Below are 21,674 nucleotides of genomic sequence, written 5' to 3'. Positions count from 1 at the left end.
GCTTTAACCTAACAATGCTTGCTTCTATTCTTGGCGTCCTTCATTGTGAACTTCTAGAGTGATCACATACTTCTAGTAATACAGTATCTAGAACGCGACATAGCATTCTAACTGTGGTCGAAAGAATGTTTATACAGTTCTATTATAACTTATTATAATAAAGGCAAAAATGAAAAGAATCCCATATGCTTCCTTGACCACCTCATATGTCTGTCCTGCTACCTTAAGGGTTATGTAGACATGCACTCCAAAGTCTTTCAGCTCTTCTGCAATTTTTGGAATGTATATTTTTTGGGTCTTATTGGCATTTGACCTCCCCATATTCCTCACCTCCCATTTCTGCAGTTTGAATTCCATTTGACACTTTTCTACCCATTTGGCCTGTTTGTATTATCCTGCATTTTGCAGCTTTCATGCACACTAAGTTTCTTATTATCTGCAAACTTCTTAGTCATGCTCTCTGTATTTAAGGCTAAATTATTGATATACAATATACTGAAAGGGACACTATACTGTGCTCTGTGGAATCCCAATGGAAACAACTTGCCAATCATAAAAATGCACAAGCATAACTCTTTGCTTTCTGCTACTGAATCAGTTTTGGGTCCGCCTCACTGCTTATCCGTGGAATCGCTAAGATTTTTAAAATCCTGATCAATCTCGTATAAGAACTTGTCACAAACTGTGCTAATATCCATGTAAGATGCAATCTCTTCCATCTTCTGCATTAACTTGTCTCAAAATTCAAACAAATTAGTCAGATATAAGATTCCCTTCATAAAATCCAATTGCTTGATTAATTCAAGGCACCCTAAATGATAATTTATACCATCATTGTTTATTTTCTTTTAAGATTAGCCTTTTGGACCTGTAGTTATTCAGGATGCCCCTTTCTCCCATTTAGGACAATGCTACAATGTTAGCAGTCCTCTAGTCTTCAAGTACATGGAGACTAATAGCCAGAACTTCCACTATTTTTGCTTGGTTTCCCTGTGCACAGGTATGGTTCATGTGAGCCTGATAATCAACCACTTTCAAGTATACTGAAGCTTTTAATATTTCCCTTCTCATTCAGTTGATCTCATCCAACGCTTCACATTCCTCCTCCTTAACTTTATCCTTCTCTCTTAAAACAGATGCAAAATATTAATTGAGAATCATGTCCATGTTTGGTGCTTCCACACACACAAGTCACCTTTGAGGTCTTTTAATGGCCCTTTTCGGTCTTTACTTATTTCATTGCTCTTTATCTATTTATAAAATACCTTTGGACTTACCTTGATTTTGCTTGCTGTTACTTTTTCAGGCCTTCTCTCTGCTTTGATAATTTTATTTTTACCATTATTCCTGAATTTTCATTACTTCTCCAGGTTTCTTGCAGTATTAACCACTTTCGATCTAACACAAACTTTCTCTGTATGCCTTACCTACCCACAGTATACTTTTCAAAATCCAGTGGGAGGTTCTAGATTTCTGTTTATGGGAACATATCCATTCTGAATCCTGATGTGTCCAGTTGCTGTGACATTCATCTCCCTTAAACTGCTTTCTATCTGCTTTTTGCCAAATCACATCACAGTTGAGTAAAATTCATCTATCCCTAATTTAAAACTTTTATTCTTGCGTTGTTTCTTCTTTTGCATTAGTTATGATTGCTACCAGTTACATTTTATGTCTGTGGCTGTAGAAAGGCCGCCCTGCCCCAATAATTATTCAGTTCCCTACTGTCATTGTTTTTCTGACCTTCCACTCTTCCCCATGTCCCCACCCCCCAAAAAAAGCTGCAAAGTTAAGTCACCCTAATACATATACTTGACTTTGGCGGTATTGCAAGGAGGCCATGGCTAATGACTCTAGTGCACAATACATGCACATCTGTGCACCATCCATAAAATAAAAGTCAAGCCCCCACATACAATGTGCCATATTCCCTGGCACTAAATGGCAGAGCAGATGTTGGATTTTTTGTTGTTCTGCTGGAGCTGCCCAATCTCATCATCATGAGGGAACAGCCCTGATGATGAAGGGTAAGGAAGTAAAGAGCATGAATACACATAGATGTGAGGCAAAAGAGGGTTAGAGGAAGGCAAAAGACCATTGAGACAGTTTCTGTCTGACCGCATCATCTGCACATAACACACCCGAGTGTGCAATTCCAGTGACTGTAACACCAGTTCCCCATTCAGCACCATTAGCAGGTCATTTTTTCCATTGGCTGCCACCATGCAAAAATAAATAAGACATTAAGTCAACTTTTTAATTCAAGCTTATAATTGAAATCATACCATATTATCTGAAAAGATCAACTCATCACCTTTGTACATTCCCTTGCTGTTTATCATTGTTTGGCCTAGTGCCCCAGATTCTATGATATATCATAATAGCTGCAACAAAGCTGCTTAGTAGAGAAATCTGTAGTTGGCTTTGGAAGAGGGCCTTGATATGCTTACAGCCTAGAGACCAGGCTATGATTGGTGTTATCTCACATGGGTTTGTTCAATACATAGCTACCTGATGAAGGAGCAGTGCTCCAAAAGCATGTACTTCCGCATAAACCTGTTGGATTATCACCAGGTGTTGTGTGATTTTTAACTCCGCATGGGTGGCAGCTAAGGCTTGATTGGCTGTATGCTAAAACTGCAAAGGTACAGATGGAGAGGCACTGGTGAGAGAATGAAACTTGTCTTCCAGAGAAATGAAGAATCTCCATTGTCTGCGATGATATAGATATAGAATCCCTACAGTGTGGAAACAGGCTTACAACCCAACAAGTCTACACCGACCCTCCAAAGAGTAATCCACCCAGACCCATTCCTCTACTACTCTACATTTACCCAGGCTAATCCACCTAACCTACACATCCCTGAACACTATGGGCAATTGTAACAGGGCCAATTCACCTAACCTGCACATCTTTGGATCGTGAGAGGACACTGGAGCAAACCCACACATGGGCAGGATGTGCAAACTCCACACAGACAGTCGCCCGAAGTGGGAATTGAGCCTGGATCCCTGGTGTTGAGAGGTAGCAGTGCTAACCGCTGAACCACCGTGCCACCCCATGATGTCTCAGCAATCCCAGCAATATATTTGATGGACATGGATTGCTGTGACAAGTTGCAAACCCCTTTGTGTGCTAGAGTTCACAGTCATGATTTGATAGCAGCAAGGTGACCTCGCATAACACTATTCTGACCCTCCCCTGTAGCACTCCGATATTGGGTGGGTTTTGCTTGTGGCTCAGTAGAAACTGGACATGGCCATCGGATGTTGTATCATGATTGGGTCCACAATTGTAACAATGGAATTGCCTATTATTTCATTTCTTTTGGATGAGCTTTAAGCTGTGTGTATGCCCTGTGTGCACCTGGTGTTGGAATTCTCCATGCTGTTTGAAATTGGCCACAAGCTTTCTGGTAGGTTTTCCATTGCACCATTCGTACGTATCAGCATTTCTCCATAGGCATACCAGTCAGTGTGCTCAGGATAAAGTGAGGACTGCAGATGCTGGAGATCAGAGTCAAGAGTGTGTTGCTGGGAAAGCACAGCAGGTCAGGCAGCATCCGAGGAGCAGGAGAATTGACGTTTCGGGCATAAGCCCTTCATCAGTCAACGTCCTCAGCTGAGTTGTTTGCTGCTGAACTTATGGTCTTGTCCCTGACAAGTTGGCGACTGCACTAACCTTGTCTCCTACCTGGACTGTCATTCATGCCTAATATTTCGCCACATGTGGATCCTGCCTGTAATATATCCTCCATGCAGTGTCAGTATCTCAGCTAGTGCGTGCAAGTGTCGCTACCACTTTTGCATCATCATCACTCATTCCTTAGAGATCTTCATTAACTGGCATCTATTGATATCTGAAAATTAATAAGCATAACAAGAATGCTGTGTGGCAGCAACTTGCATATTTACATCACTTGCAGCTTTTAAATCAGAAGAGAGTGGAGTTGAGGGAGAGGTTGGATGTGAGGAATTAGATTAGGTATGAGGATGCTAACATCTTCATTGGTTTTGGTATTAAGTACAGCTTGAACACTGGCCTGATGCTGGCTAAACCTGTCTCCTTTTGGATTTAGGACATGCAAATGTGCTGGTCCCCTTCAATTACTGCCTACTTCCAGTTACCCACTTGTTCAAAATTGTGATGTGGGTGTGGGGTTTACAATGGCACTGTAATTTTTATACATGAGATGAATCATATGAATATTGGAGTTAGTATGATTTGGTAAAGATTTTGATAAGTGCCCAATAAGCTGGTGAAGATGTTGAACAGTAGCTGCATCTACTTGTGCATTTAGCAGCACATGGGATTTGACGATGGATTTGTTGACTTTGAAAATTTCTTGCAGCAGTCCTCAAGCTCCTCACGGTTCAGCTCCTGTTCTTGACTTCCAGGCCCAATGCTCTTTTGATGCATGTCAGGAAGGCTTCTATGGATACAGAACTTCGCTCTGTGGATATAGAACTTAGCTCTTCCGTTCCCCTCTTGCACCAAGAATTCCAATGCAACATCTGAAAATCTTGGAGCCCCCATCCTGTTTTTTTCAAAATGAAATTTACTTAGTGCAGCAATTGCTGCAATCATATTACACCTCATCTTTAAGCAGAGCAGGCCAACTTCTAATTGATGTTTGTTATGAACAATACCAGACTTTTACTGATCTGTCCAAACAGTGAAAAGCATGATCTGCTATGATAACGCCTGTGTTGCAGTCAATGTGTAGTTGCACACCATAGGCAGAATATTATGCATTGTCAAGGCCAGTTGGTCAGATGGGAAGGGTGAATAAAATCAGATATAACAACAGGTGTCCCACTCTTGGTACCTTGCTTCAATCCCACTGCATTTTTTCATATGATGGGGGAGGAGTTGGCAGCCTTGACCAGTCAAACTCTTTACGTGGCCAGTATCCTTTATTCATTCGTGGTATGTGGGCATTGCTAGCTTTGCCGGCATTAATTGCTCACCCCTACTTGTTCAGAGGACAGTTAAGAATCAACCGCATTATTAGTAATATGTAGGCCAAACCAGATAAGGATGGGGGGGGGCTTTCCTTCCCTAAAAGCTATTAGTCAACCAGATGGGTTTTACACCAATTAACAATAGTACATGTTTGTCATTAGGCTAATTTTATGGGGTGTAGGTTCGCTCGCTGAGCTGTATGTTTGATATCCAGACGTTTCATTATCTGGCTAGTTAACATCATCAGTGGTGACCTCCAAGTGAAGTGAAGCTGTTGTCTCCTGCTTTCTATTTATGTTTGTCCTGGATGGGGTTCCTGGGGTTTGTGGTTCTTCAAGAAGAACAGATACTCAAAAAATACAGTGCGCAGATTCCTCAAGAACAAACCACGACAAGCAGACCAAACACAGCCAGAAACCCTAACCACCTTACCATACATCCAAGAAGTTTCGGAAATGACAGCCAGACTACTAAGACCCCTCGGAATCCTAGTAGCACACAAACCCACCAACACTCTCAAACAAGAACTAACAGACTTAAAAAGCCCAGTACATCCCATGGACAAAACCAACGTCGTCTACAAGATTCCATGCAAGGACTGCCACAAACACTACGTAGGACAAACAGGAAGAAAGTTAGCCACAAGGATACACAAACACCAGCTAGCCACAAAAAGACACGACCCTCTCTCCTTCATAGCCCTACACACGGAGGAAAAAAACCACCATTTCGACTGGGACAACACATCTATCCTGGGACAGGCTAAGCAAAGACATGCCAGAGAATTCCTAGAGGCCTGGCACTCCAACCACAACGCCGTAAACAAACACATAGATCTAGATACCATCTATCAACCTCTCAGAAAACCAACATGAAATGACATCACCACAAACCCCAGGAACCCCATCCAGGACAAACATATAAATAGAAAGCAGGAGACGACAGTTTCGCTTCACTTGGAGGTTGCCACTGATGATGTTACCTAGCCAGGTAATGAAACGTCTGGATACCAAACCCACAGCTCAGCGAGCAAACCTACACCCTAAACCTCAACCTGAGCTACAAACCTTGCAAAAAGGCTAATTTTATTTGGTATTCAAATTTGTAAAATAAACTTAAATTTCACCATCTGCCATGGTTCAATTGAAACCTATTCCCCATTTGCCTGGGATACAAGGATATTAGTTCAGTGTTATTACCACTACACCACCTCCTCCCATGATTCCTCTGCAGAGAAGGGGGTAGCTCCTTTGCAGATGCTCACTCCCAGGCCCATTAAGAGTTCGGGACTGGTGCAGTTCTTTCAATGGCCATTGCTTCCACAGTCATTTGATGGGCGAGCTTCTTTCAGGTGGATTTCCTTCTGAGATATAAATGATTGTCTCGCATTTAGCCAAACAGAATGTGTATGGAGAAACTCCTGGGAGCAGGACAGGCCCATTGCCGGCTTTCACATGCGGGTGGTGGTGTTGGTGGGCGCAGATATCCTAGCACAATTACAGTTTTACCCCATAATCCCATGGTTGCAATTAGGGACTACAGAGAAAACTATGGCAGAGGTTCTGCTCAGGGAGTATGAACAGCTTGGAGCTAAATAAAAAAGCAGAACCAAAAAGGTAATGATCTCTGGATTGCTACCTGAACCCATAAGGTAATTGGCAGAGGGCCAATAAGGTTAAGAAGGTAAATGCGTAGTTCAAAGATTTGTGTGGGAGAAATGGGTTTGAATTCATGGGATATTGGAGAGTACTGGGGACCAGTACTGGGGAAGAAGGGACCTGTTCAGTGGGATGGTCTTCATCTGAACCGTGCTGGGCCCAGAGTCGTGGCGAATCACACAACATGGGCTATCGACAAGACTTTAAACTAAATGGGAGGGGAAGAGTACAGTTATTGGGGAAATTAGAAAACCTGAATTAAAAGAGGAGATAAGACCGCAGAACTCAGGAGAGGTTACTAAAATCTCCAGCACAAACACAAATAGGACAGAGTGTTTGGAAAGGGTTAGCAGTCAAACTTCAAGCACACTGAATAAATGAATGACAGCGAAAAGAAGGACGGTTAACACAGGACTGAAGGTGTTATATCTGATTGCACACAATATAAGAAATAAGATAAATTAACCTTGTGGCAGAAATTGGCAGATATGATGTGGTAGGCTGTCAGGGGATCAGGATTGGGAGCTGAATATTCAAGAATATACATCCTATTGAAAAGACAGGCGGGTGGGCAGAGGGAGTGGGGTTGCCTTATTAGTAAGAAATTAAATTGAATCAATAGCAAGAAATGAAGTAGGGTCAGATAGTGTAGAATCTGTGTGAGTAAAATTGAGGAACCGCATAGATTAAAAACAACATAGGTGGAGTCATGTATAGGCCTCAAAACAGTAGTCAGGAGCTAAGGCACAAGATACATCAGGACTTAGAAAAGATATGTAGGAAAGGCAAAGTTGCAATGATCATGGGGGATTTCAGTATGCAGGTGGACTGTGAAAATCAGGTTGGTAGTAGTTCACAAGAAAAGGAATTTGTGGAATGTCTACAAGATGGCTTTTTGAAGCAGCTTCTGGAGGAGCCCACTAGGGAACAGGCAATACTGGATTAAGTGTTATGCAATAAGGCAGACTTGATAAGGGAGCTGAAGGTGAAGGAACCCTTAGGAAACGGTGATCATAACATGATTGAATTTACTCTGCAATTTGAGAGGAAGAAGATAGAATCAGAGGTAACAATATTTCAGCTGAATAAAGGCCACTACAAAGGCATAAAGGAAGAGCTGGATAGAATTGACTGGAAGAGGAGCCTAGCAGGAAAGACTGTGAACCAGCAATGTCAGGAGTTTCTGGGAGTAATTCAGGAGACACAGCAGAGATTCATCCCAAGGTAAAAGAAGCATGGTACAGGGAGGATGAAGCAACCATGGCTAACTAGGGAAGTCAGGGATAGCATAAAAGCAAAAGAGAAAGCATATAAAGTAGCGAAGAACAATGGAAAACCAGAAGATTGGGAAGCTTACAAAGATGAACAGAAGGCAGCAAGAAAAGAAATAAGGAGGGAAAAGATTAAATATGAGGGTAAGCTAGCCAGTAATATAAAGGAAGACTGTCAGAGTTTCTTTTGATATATAATGGGAAAAAATGAGGTAAAAGTGGGCATAGGACTGCTGGAAAATGATGCTGGAGAAATAGTAGTGGGGAACAAAGAAATGGCTGAAGAGCTGAATAATTACTTTGTGTCAGTCTTCACAGTGGAAGACATGAGTAATTTCCCAAAACTTCAAGCGTGATAGGGCAAAGCTGAGTATGCTGGCCATCACCAAGGAGGAAGTGGCTACTGAGTAAGATAAGGGCCAAGGTGTTAGAGGCAAGCTGCTAGCATGGATAGAAGCTTGGCTGCCTGGCAGAAAACAGAGTGGGGGTAAAAGGGTCCTTCTCAGGATGGCATCCAGTGACAAGTGGTGTTCTGCAAGGATCAGTATTGGGACCACAGCTTTTCACTTTATACATTAACAATCGAAATGACGGAGCTGAGGGCATCTGGCTAAGTTTGCAAATGATACAAAGATAGGTAGAGGAACAGGTAACACTGAGCAGTTGGGGAGGCTGCAGAAGGAGTTGAACAGGTTAAGGGAGTGTGCAAGGAAGTGGCAGATGAAGTACAACATGGCAAAGTTTGAGGTCATGCACCTTAGTAGGAAGAATAGAGGCATGAACTACTTTCTAAATGAGAAAGTTCAGAAGTCTGAAGTGCAGAGAGACTTGGGAGTTCTAATCCAGGATTCTATCAAGGAAAACTTTCAGGTTGAGTCAATAGTTAGGAAGGCAAATGCAGTGATGGCATTTATTGTGAGATGACTTGAATATAAAAGCAGAGATGTACTTCTGAGGCTCTATAGGGCTCTGGTCAGACCATATTTGGAGTATTGTACGCAGTTTTGGGCCCCATTTGTCAGAAAGGATGTACTGGCCCTGGAGCATGTTCAGAGGAGATTCACGAGAATGGTCCCAGGAATGCACAGCTTAACATATGAGAGACATTTGAGGACTCTGAGACTATACTTGATGGAGTTTAGAAGGATGGGGGCAAGGGAATCTAATTGAAACTTATGGCGTACTGAATGGCCTGGACACAGTGGATTTTGGGAAGATGTTTCTATTGGTGGGAGAGACTAGGACCTGAGGGTACAGCCTTGGAGTAAAAGGATAAGGAGAAACGTCTTTCAGCCAAAGAGCGGTGAATCTATGGAATTCACTGCCACAAAAGGCAGTGGACACCAGGTCATTGAGTATCTTTAAGACTGAACTAAATAGGTTCTTGATTGTAAAGGGAATCAAGGATTACAGTGAGAAAGCAAGAGAATGGGGTTGAAAAATGTATCTGCCATGATTGAATAGCGGAGCAGACTCAATGGGTTGAATGGCCTAATTTCTGCCCATATGTCTTGTGGTCTAATCCAATTTAGTCCTCCAGATTGATTGATTTGTTGTTGTCACATGTGCCAAGATACAGTGAAAAGTGTTGTTTTGCATGCTATATGGCAGATAGTATCATATCAAGTGCATAAGGGTAGCAAAACAGTGTGCAGAATACAGTGTTACAGCTGCAGAGAGAGACAGAGAGAGAGCGATCAGAATTAGTATTTGAGAGGTCTATTCAAAAGTCTGACAACAACAGGGAAGAAGCTGTTCTTGAATCTGTTCATGCATTCAAACTTTTCTATCTTCTGCCCGACAAGACGGTGGAAGGAGAGTGTAACGGGGACGAGAGGGATCTTTGATTGTGCTGGATGCTTTCCCAATGCAGTGGGAAGTATAACTGGAGTCAATGGATGGAGGCTGGTTTGTATGAAGGACTGAGCTGTGCTCTGTTGCGTTGCAAGACCTGCATTGTGTTCTCTTGCATTGTATTCTGTAATGTTGTGCAAGAGGTAGCTTCCCTAGTCGTCATTCATGTTTCAGTTTGCCTCAGTCCCTAATGTATATCAAGAGCTCCCCTGAGGAAAATGTTTTCTCTGCAGCACATATAGGGATAAGAATTATAGTGAGTGAGACTGGGCCATGCTGATCAAAACTGGATAACTGCTATTAACTCCGTCTGAAAATGGAGCCTTTGTCAAATTCTGATTTTAATTGAATTCACATTTTTTTCAGCAAGTCTGCTGCTGAAATAACGCCTCTAATTCTCATGTTATGCCCTTGTGCCAGATATATTAGAGGAGGTTGACTGCTCTTGCTTACAGATCACTTTTGAGTGACCTGTTTAGAAAATTGCTAATAATTACTCCTATGAATTATTACGTTGACTGCTCCGTATATAACCATGTATTCTCAGCAAGGGCATATTTTGGCTTTCTTCAGACAGACAAAGGTCATTTCTTGCCATATTTTAATTAGTTAGTGTGGAAAATGGCATGTTTTCATCAGTTCATTTTGAAGATTAGTTCTGAAATGATAATGCTAAGAATAGTTCATACACTGAGGGATTTATTGGCAAGTTTTGATTCAAAAGGTCGTTCAAGTGTTGATAAGAGAACGTGACTGCATATCTCTTTTCAAATTGCAAGCCTGTGTGTCACGACATTAAAAAAAAAGTTTTAAATGTTTATTTTGTCCTAATGTAATTATTTTATAACCTTCTTCACAACAGCAACAGCTTCAGGAGTTTTATAAGAAACAGCAAGAGCAGTTGCATCTTCAGCTTCTGCAGCAACAACATGCTGGGAAACCAACTAAAGAGGTATGTGCATGTATTGAAAAGAGTAATATTCTATAATTAAAATGGAAATGGCAGAAAAAAGAAGAGGCATGATGTTGTGAGATATATCTGTAATGAAGGTTTCTTTTTCTATGGTCTCTCATCTTTGTTTCCTTTCTGTTTGCTAATTCAGGAAGGCTTACTCATCAGCTGCGGTTCGATGTGTATTAATGACTAGGGGATGCAGTCTTCATAAAGGACAAAGAAATGATTATTGTATAGTCAAAAGAAGTTCAAAGACAGACGGCGAATTTTCAGTTTTTCCTCAGAGATACACATTTCAGACCACATAAATTAAGGCAAATGTTAAAACCCCACAGTCTGAGTGTAGTCTTCAAAGTCACAATGCTCTAATTAATGAACTGTGAGCTTCAATTTGGACAAGTTGCAGTTTGATGCACTCATAAATCAACATGACAAGCTGACTTCTCATGCCCAGACAGACTTGTCATTGAGTCACATCAGATGTAAACATGATAGAAAAAAGAAAGTCTGAAGAAGGTGCAATTGATCAACTGAATTGGTAGAAAACCAACATTTGAAGCACATTATGCCTGATCATAGGAAATGGCTGTAACCTCAAGAGGGTTTCTCCTTCTGGTGATGTTTTTTTAAATAGAATTTCTAACAGCCATCAAAAGTGGATGGGAATTATTTAGCGTTTCTCCCATGATTTACAAGTGATAGCCCCCTGTTGTTACTTTGTATAGCTTTCTTTTAAAGGCATCAGATTTTTCTTTTCAGATCCTAACCATTGTATTTGAAGCTGAATAATAAAAAGACTGTTGATGTTTTTTGTCTCAAATGTAAGGCATCGTAGACTTGAAATTCAGCTCAGTAGCACCTGATGGTTAGGCTACTGGTGTCATTTTGAGTGCAAAATGACACCCAATGTTTGTAGATACAGCTGTAGTTGAATTTGTGCTGAATGTATTCTTAGTAAACGCATTAGTGTGCAACTAGTTCAAAGTATGTAGAGAAGGCAGTTTGTGATAGTTGTCAGTTGTAACATGCAGCACTGATTTGACGTCAGTCTACAGTGTCCCTTTATCTCTTAATGCTCCAACCAATATCATCACTGTACTTCACAGATTGAACATGAGTAAAGTAGCAGGAAGAACCCCCACCAATGCTATTTAAAGAGATCATTAATTAGTTGCTGGTTGATTTTTTTTGCCTTGGCTATTGGTACAATTCTGCAAATTTTTCCTGCCTTCTATAGTTGTTGTGAGTTGCAAAAGTACACAGGCAATGATTTGTAAGATGCTGTAAGATTTTTGTCTGAATTCCAAGCTTCTGCACAAATCGGATGGACTAGATGACTCTCCTTCTGAAAAAGTGCTGGAGTGGGAGAGTGAGCAAGGCTGATATAAAACAGGATACATTGCAAGAAGAGAGGAAGGTAGAGGAGTGCTCCTTTCACTATTGCTTTACATGAAAATGTACTCTAAGTGAGATACCAGTAACCACAATCCCAATTGTTCACTCATGAGTAGTCTGTCATTTTTCCATTTCCTGCATCAAACTATCAAATCACATTCTTAGTTTGCAAATCAAAATTAAAGATGTTCATAAAATAAATATTCCGAATCAAATTTAGAAAGTAAATCCGGACGTGCATAGAGACATAGAGAAACACAGCACAGAAACAGACCCTTCGGTCCAACTCATCCATGCCAACCAGATATCCTAACCTAGTCTAGTCCCAATTGCCAGGACTTGGCCCAAATTCCTTCAAACTCTTCCTATTCATATACGCATCCAGATGCCCTTTAAATGTTGCAATTGTACTAGCCTCCACCACTTCCTCTGGTAGCCCATTCCCCACACACACTGCCCTCTGTGTGACAAAGTTGCCCCTTAGGTCTTATTTATATCTTTCCCCTCTCATCCTAAACCTATGCCCTCTAGTTCTGGACTCCCCCACCCCAGGGAAGAGACTTTGTCTATTTAACCTATCCATGCCCCTCATGATTTTATAAACCTGTATAAGGTCACCCCTCAGCCTCCAGGGAAAACAGCCCCAGCATATTCAACTTATAGCTCAAATCCTCCAACCCTGGCATCATCCTTGTAAATCTTTTCTGAACCCTTTCAAGTTCCACAACATCCTTCCAATAGGAAGGAGACCAGAATTGCACGCAATATTCCAAAAGTGGCCTAACTAATGTCCTATACAGCCACAACATCATCTCCCAACTCATGCATATAAACTAATCACCATTGTTCCACCTAGAAGGCACCATGGAAATCACAATGTCTTGGTGGTTAGCACCGCTGCCTCACAGTGCCAGGAACCTGGGTTCGATTCTAGCCTGTGTGGAGTTTACATATTCTCTCCAAGTCTGTGTGGGTTTTCTCCCCACATGCTCAAGATATGCAGGTCAGGTGAACTGGCTCTTTTAAATTGCCCATAGTGTACAAGGATGTGCAGGCTAGGTGGATTAACCATGGGATATGCAGGTCTATAAGGATAGGGTACGGATGGTCTGAGTGGGATGCTCTTCGGAGGTTTAGTGTGGACTCGATGCACCGAATGGCCTATCTATCTACACTGGAGGGATTCTATAATTCTAGAATCCCTCCAGAGTGCCTATTCATGTGCCTACATGTCCTCTACTGAGCTGGCACATGCACTATCATTGTCTTCTGCCCTGGCTGCTGCACAATGTCTCACCATGTGCACATCTTGTCCCCATGCTATCCCATACAAGTGACTATTTGTGCTAGTGAGAGTTTGAAATTGAGTAATGCTCTCTTCATCATCACTGTCTCATTGATGTTCCTCCACTGCCTGCTGAGGTTGCATTTTGTGATTAAACTAAAGGAGAAAGGCACAAGAAGGGAGGTTGGGGGCATATAAGAATTGTACACTTGTGTTAAATGTGTATTGGCTGAGATCACGTGGGATGTGAGGAGGAGGATTCAGTAAAGTAGCTTTATGTTGAATTGATTATTTTTTATGTAATTCCTGTTCCAATACCCTTTTCTTCATGAGGGTTGAAACCTGCTTAATTCTGACTGGTTAGCTCTTCTTGCCCTAGGTTGATGGATGATGTGATTGTTAAATTGAATGGTGTGTTTAACATTCTAGGATGTTAATAAGAGGCTGCTATTTGTGTGACTGCGAAACTCATTTGAATGTTCGGTATGTGATCCTAGTTGATGCAGGTATTTGAGTAATGGAGGCATGGTGAAGTAAGGAGTGTCTCAGGCTAGAGGTGGAGTTAGGAGGACATGATATTTCGAGGTGCTTCAATGTCATGAACTACTCATTTGAGTTAATTGAATTTTAGGCAGAATCCAGGTATCTAGACTGCTTGCACTGACCTTTACTGCAGCAGTCTGACCCAGTTTGACCAAGTGACTGGTGGCCTCCTGATCCCCTGTGGATATGGGACACTTCTCCTACATCCCTCTCCTTCAATATGCAAAGTGGGGAAAATTATCAGTTATGTATTTCATTCTTTCCCAGGTCTTATTCATTTCCTGCATGACTGCCAGGGCACATTGTAGCCACGTTGCAACTTTCCATTTAGAAGTACAGGCTAACTTTAAGAAGTGCTGGGAGGAAGTTGCTGAATGTGCATCCAGTGAGCAGCTTGCACACAGCAGCATGGACCCTAAACTGAGGTTGGCATATTGCCAGCAGTTCAATTAACAGGCAAGGGTTAATTGTGCACCATGACTCCAAGCCCGGTTTTGGGAGTTGTCCAGTTTAGCGGCCTGCATTTTTCTTGATAATACCACATCTTATTTGCTTACACTTTGGTCTGTTGTAATTAGTACCATGTAAATATGAATGTGCTGTCTGGTACACATGCCTGTGCAATATTCAGATGGCATTGAAAAAAAAATCAAAAAATTGAAAGAGTTTAAAATACAATTGTAAATCCAAGTAAAGGATTATTATTGCAAGCCTCTTGAAGCCTTTGCAAACTAACAGTTTACAAAACACGAATGGGATGTAACTCAGGCAAGAAAGCAGACCTATGACAAGTATTTGAGAGAGGGAAGTAAGGTACAAGTTTATCTGGATCTTTCAGTATTTCAACACTGATTATTGACCTGACAACAGAGCTGTGCAAGGACCTTTTTTGTATGGATTCAATTGTAAGAAGTAAACAAACTCTGTTGTATCCTGTGTTTGATAACTGGGTGGGGAGTACAGTTTGGCAGCATGTTTGGTGCTTTTAAATTCTTTCTCTTACAATGGGTCCTGTACATTTTATATCCTGACCTTAAATGAAAGTGGGTTTATGTTTACCAATAGAAAAATGTATTAAACGAGAACAGAGTATATGAATTAATATGGAATTGAAGCGTGTAATTTGTCTAATGGTGTATAATACAAGATAGCCAAAAAAAAGTTTAACTATTGTAGCTAATTAACTTTCCAGAATTGTTAGGCGTGATTTAGATAACATTGTCATTGCCTGTTGTGAATTAAGTTAGATTATGCATGTTAGATAATTTCCTTCCATTCTTTGTAGTTGCAGCACTCTATTATCTTTATATCAATCAGATAATTATTATAGGAAGTCTGTATAAAAGTTCTGTCTGTATTGTAGCCAGCATTGTGACTTATTATCCTTGGACAATTGTTCTGCTGTTTCTTCGCTTGTCTTCCAAATCTCGCCACCTCTCCCTAAATAGTATCCTCACCTCTCTACTGAAGAGTATGAATGTAAGTCTACCTACCCAATGCGTTCTCCATGAGGGCAGACCCTAACTGAGTTTGCATGGGTAATGGGAAATTGGAAAAGGGATGTGCTCCATTTGTTTAAATTGTACATTTGATGAAGGAGCGATGAAAAAGTGATCTGTCGGCCTCATTAGGATCTTACTGGAAAACACAGTCTCAGACTCCGAGAATGTTTGCCAGTCAGTAGTGGGAAGGAATACAGAATGATCTGAATCAGACTGCAGTCAAGAGGCTCAGAGAAGTCTGAAAGGTGGGAGGAAGGAAGAACATCAATATTCATCCAGCAACATCAGTGGAGAGGAAGCAGAGTTAACGTTTCAAATCCAATGATGCTTATTCAGAATTCTGTTCTGAGGAAGCATCACTGGACCCAGATCCCTGATTTTTTTCCACAGATGCTGCCAGACCTGTTGTGTTTTTTCCAGCAATTTCTGCTTTTGCTTCTGACTTCCAGTATTTGTAGTTCTTTGGGGTTTTTTTTGATCAATATGTGGTCAATCATTGACCAAATCATTGTCCTTGTTGTGAATTGGGAGAATTATTCAGCTAAGTGTTTTTAAATGCATTTGTCTTTTTGTGGCAGCTTTCAGTAGTCACTTTCAAAGATCCAGACAAAAGAACACTGTTCACCTTTTGAGGCTGACCAGGTTGGGACATTGGGAGAACCCTATTGTACTCATCGGATGCAAGTACTCTGTTGATAATTCAGTATTTAGAGACCAAATTATACACCAATTCTCCCACTAACCAAGGCTGTGGATACTTAAATATTTTGCCTTCCATCTTGAGTTGGAATGTCACCATTTAAACTAAAGTCTGTCTCCCGATATTTTTATGTGGCATGTTGAAAACTGAAGGACAGTTTACTGATTTTACATTGGTTCATTTTTCAAGCAATTTGTGGAAAGAATTCATAGATACTGCGAATTCGTAGATAAGACTACAGGTGTTCTTCTAAAACGTGATGGTTATGTTCTTGTGCAATCCCATGTTATAGAAAACTCGGAATTTAGAAACAGTGCTTAAAATATTGATGTAATCGTATTATAGCCAACACACGTTTTAAAAGTTCATGCTTTAGAGACAGTGTCCCCAGTTCATCAATCGCGTTACAGCAGAACAACCTGTACTTCATAAAATAATGGTAGTAGATTAGCATGGATAGAAGATTTACTAATATAAGACAGAAGATAAAGGGGCATTTTCAGGATGGCATCCTGTAACGAATGTAGAGCCACAGGTATCAGTGCTGGGGACACCATATATTAACAACAATGACTTGGATGAGGAAAGTGAATGTTTTACCCCCAAGTTTACGGATGACAAAATAGTGGGGATGACACAAGAAGACTGTAGATGGGAATGGACAGGTTTAGTGAGGCGTTTAAGGACTTAGCACATGGAATATAATGTGGGAAAATGTGAATTTATATACTTTGGCAGGAAGAATAGAAGAGCTGAATATTATATAAGTGGGAGAAAGCTGCTGCACAGATGGATTTGAGGGTCTTAGTGCATGAATCACAAAACAAAGTGAGCAGCCAAATTCAGCAGATAATAGGGAACTTAAATGTTGGCCTATATTTCAATGAGACTGGAGTCTAAAATTAGGGAGGTCTTGCTAAAACTGTACAAAGCACAAGTTTGACCACTGCTGAAATATTGTATACAGTTTTGGTCCTCTTGTCTAAATAAAGATACACTCGCATTGGAGGCTGTCCAGAGAATGTTCATTTGGTTGATCCTATGCATAGAGGAATTCTCACAAAGAGAGTTTGAGTAGTTTGAGCTTGTACTCATTGGAGTTTAGAAGAAAGAGAGGTGACCTTATTTAAATATACAAGATTGATAGGGGGGTCTGACAAGTGTGAAGAAGCTGTTCCCTCTTGTGGAAAGATCTGGGTGTATTATCTCAGAATCACCCATTTAAGGCAGAGATGAGGAGAAACTGTCTGTCTGAGGGTTGTGAATCGGTGATTTTATTTTACCGCAGTGGGCTGTAAAAGCTGGGTTGTTAAGTATATTCAAGGCAGAGGTGGACAGATCATGAAGGGAATCGAGAGTTCTCGGGAAAAGGCAGGTAACTGGACTTGAGGATTATCAGATCAGTCATGATCCAATTGAAGGGGCCAAATAAGCTCATTCTTCTCCTGTGTTTTATGCTTTAATACTAACTTGTTATATCACCATTCCTGTTTAAGCTATTGCATAACCAATTACTTTTTCTTTCATAGACTGTTCAGAAGTAGAATCCCTACTGTGTGGAAACAAGCCCTTCAGCACAACAAGTCCACACCAACCCTCCGAAGAGTATACCACCCAGACCCATTCCCCTATGTTTACCCCTGGGGCACCTAACCTATACATCCCTGAGCACAACGGGCAATTTAGCACGGCCAATTCACCTAACCTGCACATCTTTGGATTGTGGGAGGAAACCCACGCAGACACGGGGATAATGTGTAAACTTCACACAGAGATAGTGGCCTGAGGCTGGAATCGAATCTGGGTCCCTGGTGTTGTGAGGCAGCAGTGTTATCTACTTTGCCGCCATGCCATGTGATTTAATACATGCTAATTCAAAATAAAGTCCAGGGTCATGCATAACATCAAATCTGTATACAACGTTTCCGCAAAACATAAAGTTGAGAAGGGAAATAATTGCCAACTATAGTAATGAGGTTCAATATTTGCTTAGTCTTCGAGTTCACAAGCTTGCCTTTACATTGTTGGGAGAGAGAGGTAAATCAGAACTGACATTGTTTATTATTTTATCAGAAATACTTCATTAAGACAATTCAGTTCCTTTTGAAAAACATTAATAAATGTGATTACAGTCCTTTTAATCAAATTTGTTTAAGGTTACCACCTTCTAAGCGGTCACCAATTTCAAGAGCAATACTTTAATCAGCAGCTTAATTTCTTACCATTGAGAGTAGGAAAGCGTGTTGTTTTTTTTTCTTGTTTTGACTCAATACCAAGAATTTTGTTTGTAATATATGGTCAAATAATGAAACCTTCAGCAAATATTCAACCAAAAGATCATCAGTTTACTGTTGTATTTGCATGTGGCTGTATTTGGTTTTTTGATTATTAATAGTTCCCACAAGCACCACTGTTGAGTACACCATTTCTCTACATGTGGGGGAAGGTTGTTTGTGGGTGTTACTTTTGATAAGTTTGACGTAGCTAATAGTTCTTAGCAAATATGTTTCTCTTTAAATTGATGTACTATCTTACTGTTTTTGTCACAAATTTCTTATAATGTTGAATGATAAATTATTCCGTGATATCATTCAGTGCACACACCTTAACATATTTAATAGCTAGACAATTTCGTTATGGTGTTAGTAACTTTTCAGGTCTGTTTGATTATTTACTCTTGAAGCACTTCAATGCTATTTAATTGTACTTCTGATCCAAACAATTAAAAATACTTGATGTTAGGGTAAAGCCCATTCTATTTTTTTTAAGATTTTCAGTAAGAAATTTGAAATTGATTTTAAGCTGCTGCAAATTTCCGTACTTTTTATGTCTCTTTCACATAAGCAATTAAACTTAAGGGCAATTCAGTAAATACAAGAAACCATACACTTGTTGGATAAAAGTTTACTTTGGAATGTTCTTGGTAGTTTATATATTTAACTTCCTAAATTTGCTCACTTAGTGCCTTAGGAGAAAGTGAGACCAGCAGATGCTGGGAATCAGAGTGAAAACGTGTGGTGCTGGAAAAGCACAGCCAGTCAGGCAGCATCCAAGAAGCAGGAGAGTCGGTGTTCTGAGCATAAGCTCTTCATCGGGAATGTGGGGGGTCCCAAGGGGGCTGAGAGATAAATGGGTGAGGGAGGCTGACCCCTCTCCCATTTATCTCTGCGCCCTCTTGGCACACCTTCCTCCCCTCCTATTACTGATGAAGAACCTATGCTCGAAACGCCGACTCTCCTGCTCCTCAGATGCTGACTGACTGGCTGTGCTTTTCCAGCACCACACTTTTCGACTCACTTAGTGTCTCTCCCATTTATTTCATTCCTGCTGTTATTTAAAGATTGGTTTAAAAAGTGCTGTTAGGCTTATTTTATTTAATTGAAGAGAACCTTGGATAAAATAACACTGAATGAGGTCATTCAGCTCATTGTGCTAGCCCTTCATTAGAAATCCCCAATTAATTCCAGCCCCCTGTTATGTCCTCATATAATTTTGTTTCCTTTAATTACATTCAATTCTCTTTTAAATGCTACTGTTGGATTTGCTTCCATTACCAGCTCAGGGAATGAATTCCAAAGAGAAATAACTCGCTGTTTCCTCCTGACACCTCTATTTTAACTTTTGACCCTTTGACTACTTCTGCCACCTGGCATAGTTTCCCTTCTCTACTCGAGGGAAACCATATATGAGAAAAGAAATCTCTTCCCATCTCTCTTAAATGGGTGATGCCCTATTTTTAAACAGTGACCCCTAGTGCTATATTCTCCCACAAAAGTAATCATCTTTTCCACATGCACCCTTATCAAGACCTTTAAGAACTTAAATATTTTAGTCCTGTCACCTTCTCTTGTAAACTTCCAATCTTTTCTTATGTGATAACCTGCACATTCTAGGTATTAGTGACTCCTCTTTGAACTGTTTTCAATGCTTTCCATTCTTCCTTAAGTGAGGAGATCAAGGTGGTACACAATATTCCAGATATTGTCTCAGTAATGCCCTATAACTGACCGTAACCTCCATATTTTTGTGTCCCATTTCTGTCACAATGAACACTAACGTTCTGTTAGTTTTCTGAATTAAACTATTGTTGTAGTTTCTCCGCATCTCAGACCTCTGCAATCTCTCACCATTTTAATATTATGTTTATTTTTATTATTTCCTACCAAAGTGGATGATTTCAAATTCTCCCATGTAATAGTCAATTTGCAAGATCTTTGCACACCCACATAGCAGATTCGAATTTCTTAGGTCACCTTTACAAATGACTTTCCTACCTATCTTTGAATCATCAGCAAACTTAACAAACATGACATTAGCCCCACAACTCATTTTACATCTTGTCAGTAAGAATGTGGCTCGTTTACACTAGTTCTGTTTCACATGAGTGAGCCAAACTTCTGACCACGCCAGTACCTTGGTCCCAATGCCATGAACTTGTATTTGCTGCAAAATCCTTTGATGTGGCACCTTATCAAATATCTTTTGGAAATCTAAATATAGTACACCCACTGATTTCCCTTTATCCAGACCACTCCAATAAATTGATTAAACAATATGTTCTGTTTAAAAAAATGTTAACTCTGCATGTGAACTGTGACCTTTCTAAGTGCCCTTCAATCTTAAATAATAGCTTCTAACATTTCCTCAATGACCGATGTTAAGCTAACTGGCCTATAGTTTTCTGCTTTCTGTCATTTGTGAAGAAGAAAGTTATACACATTATTTTTGCACCGAACAGAATCTTTTCCACATTTATGGAATCTTGGAAAGTTAAAATAAATACCTCTTTTCTTTTAAGACCTAGCTGATTGGTGCGAAAGCTAATGCTTAACCGGCATTTTATAAAGTTTCAGCATAACTTCCTTTTCTTTTAGTGGAAGAACTCAGCAGTTCTGGCAGCAGCTGTGGAGAGAAAGCAAAGTTAACATTTCAGGTCCAGTGACGTCACGGTGACTAAGCGGTTAGTACTGCTGCCTCATAGCAGTTCCCTCGGGGACCTGGTCTCTGGCAATAGTCTGTGTGGAGTTTACACATCCAACCCTTGTCTGTGTGGGTTTCCTTCAAGTGCTCCAGTTTCCTCCCACAGTCTAAAGATGAGCAGTTCAGGTGAATTGGCCACTAAATTGCCCATATTGTCCCAAAATGTGTAGGCTAGGTTAGTTAGCCGTGGGGGTTACAGGGATAAGCTAGATGGGTGGATTTGAGTGGGATGCTTTCCAGAGGTTTGATGTAGACTCCATGGACAGAATGGCCTGCTTCTACACTGTAGTGATTCAATGACCATTCTTTAGAATTGATTGTAGCTAGGTAATGGTTGGTATGTATGCTGAAGATTGGGAGGGGAAGGAGTAAACGATAGACAGAGATGGAGCCGAGAGAGAGAGAGAGAAAACAGCAGTTGGGCAAACAAGGAATGGGTAAAGGTCAGCCTGGGAGAAACAGTAGCTGTTAATGGGAACCATTAGTAGCTGACAATGGGTGGTCCTGGCAGCAGCCTATATGATGACAAGATGATTCCTGATGAAGGCCTCTTGCCCAAAACATC

At 40.6% G+C, this 21,674-nt stretch overlaps 1 protein-coding gene across 10 annotated transcripts in view; it reads left to right on the top strand.

The window, feature by feature from the left end:
* foxp1b (forkhead box P1b) overlaps window positions 1–21,674 on the top strand; it is a 476,491-nt gene that overhangs the window by 343,221 nt on the left and 111,596 nt on the right. For all 10 annotated transcript variants that reach the window (XM_087994444.1, XM_087994447.1, XM_087994445.1 and 7 more), the window contains one exon: window positions 10,612–10,701. In XM_087994444.1, the coding sequence (XP_087850570.1) occupies window positions 10,612–10,701 (90 nt within the window). The remainder of the gene's footprint in view (window positions 1–10,611; window positions 10,702–21,674) is intronic.

This window comes from Chiloscyllium plagiosum, unplaced genomic scaffold, assembly GCF_037043375.1.
Source record: "Chiloscyllium plagiosum isolate Xiang-an unplaced genomic scaffold, Cpla_swu_hap1 HiC_scaffold_14, whole genome shotgun sequence".
NCBI classification, from domain to species: Eukaryota; Metazoa; Chordata; class Chondrichthyes; order Orectolobiformes; family Hemiscylliidae; genus Chiloscyllium; species Chiloscyllium plagiosum.
This window is presented reverse-complemented; position numbering and strand designations above follow the sequence as displayed.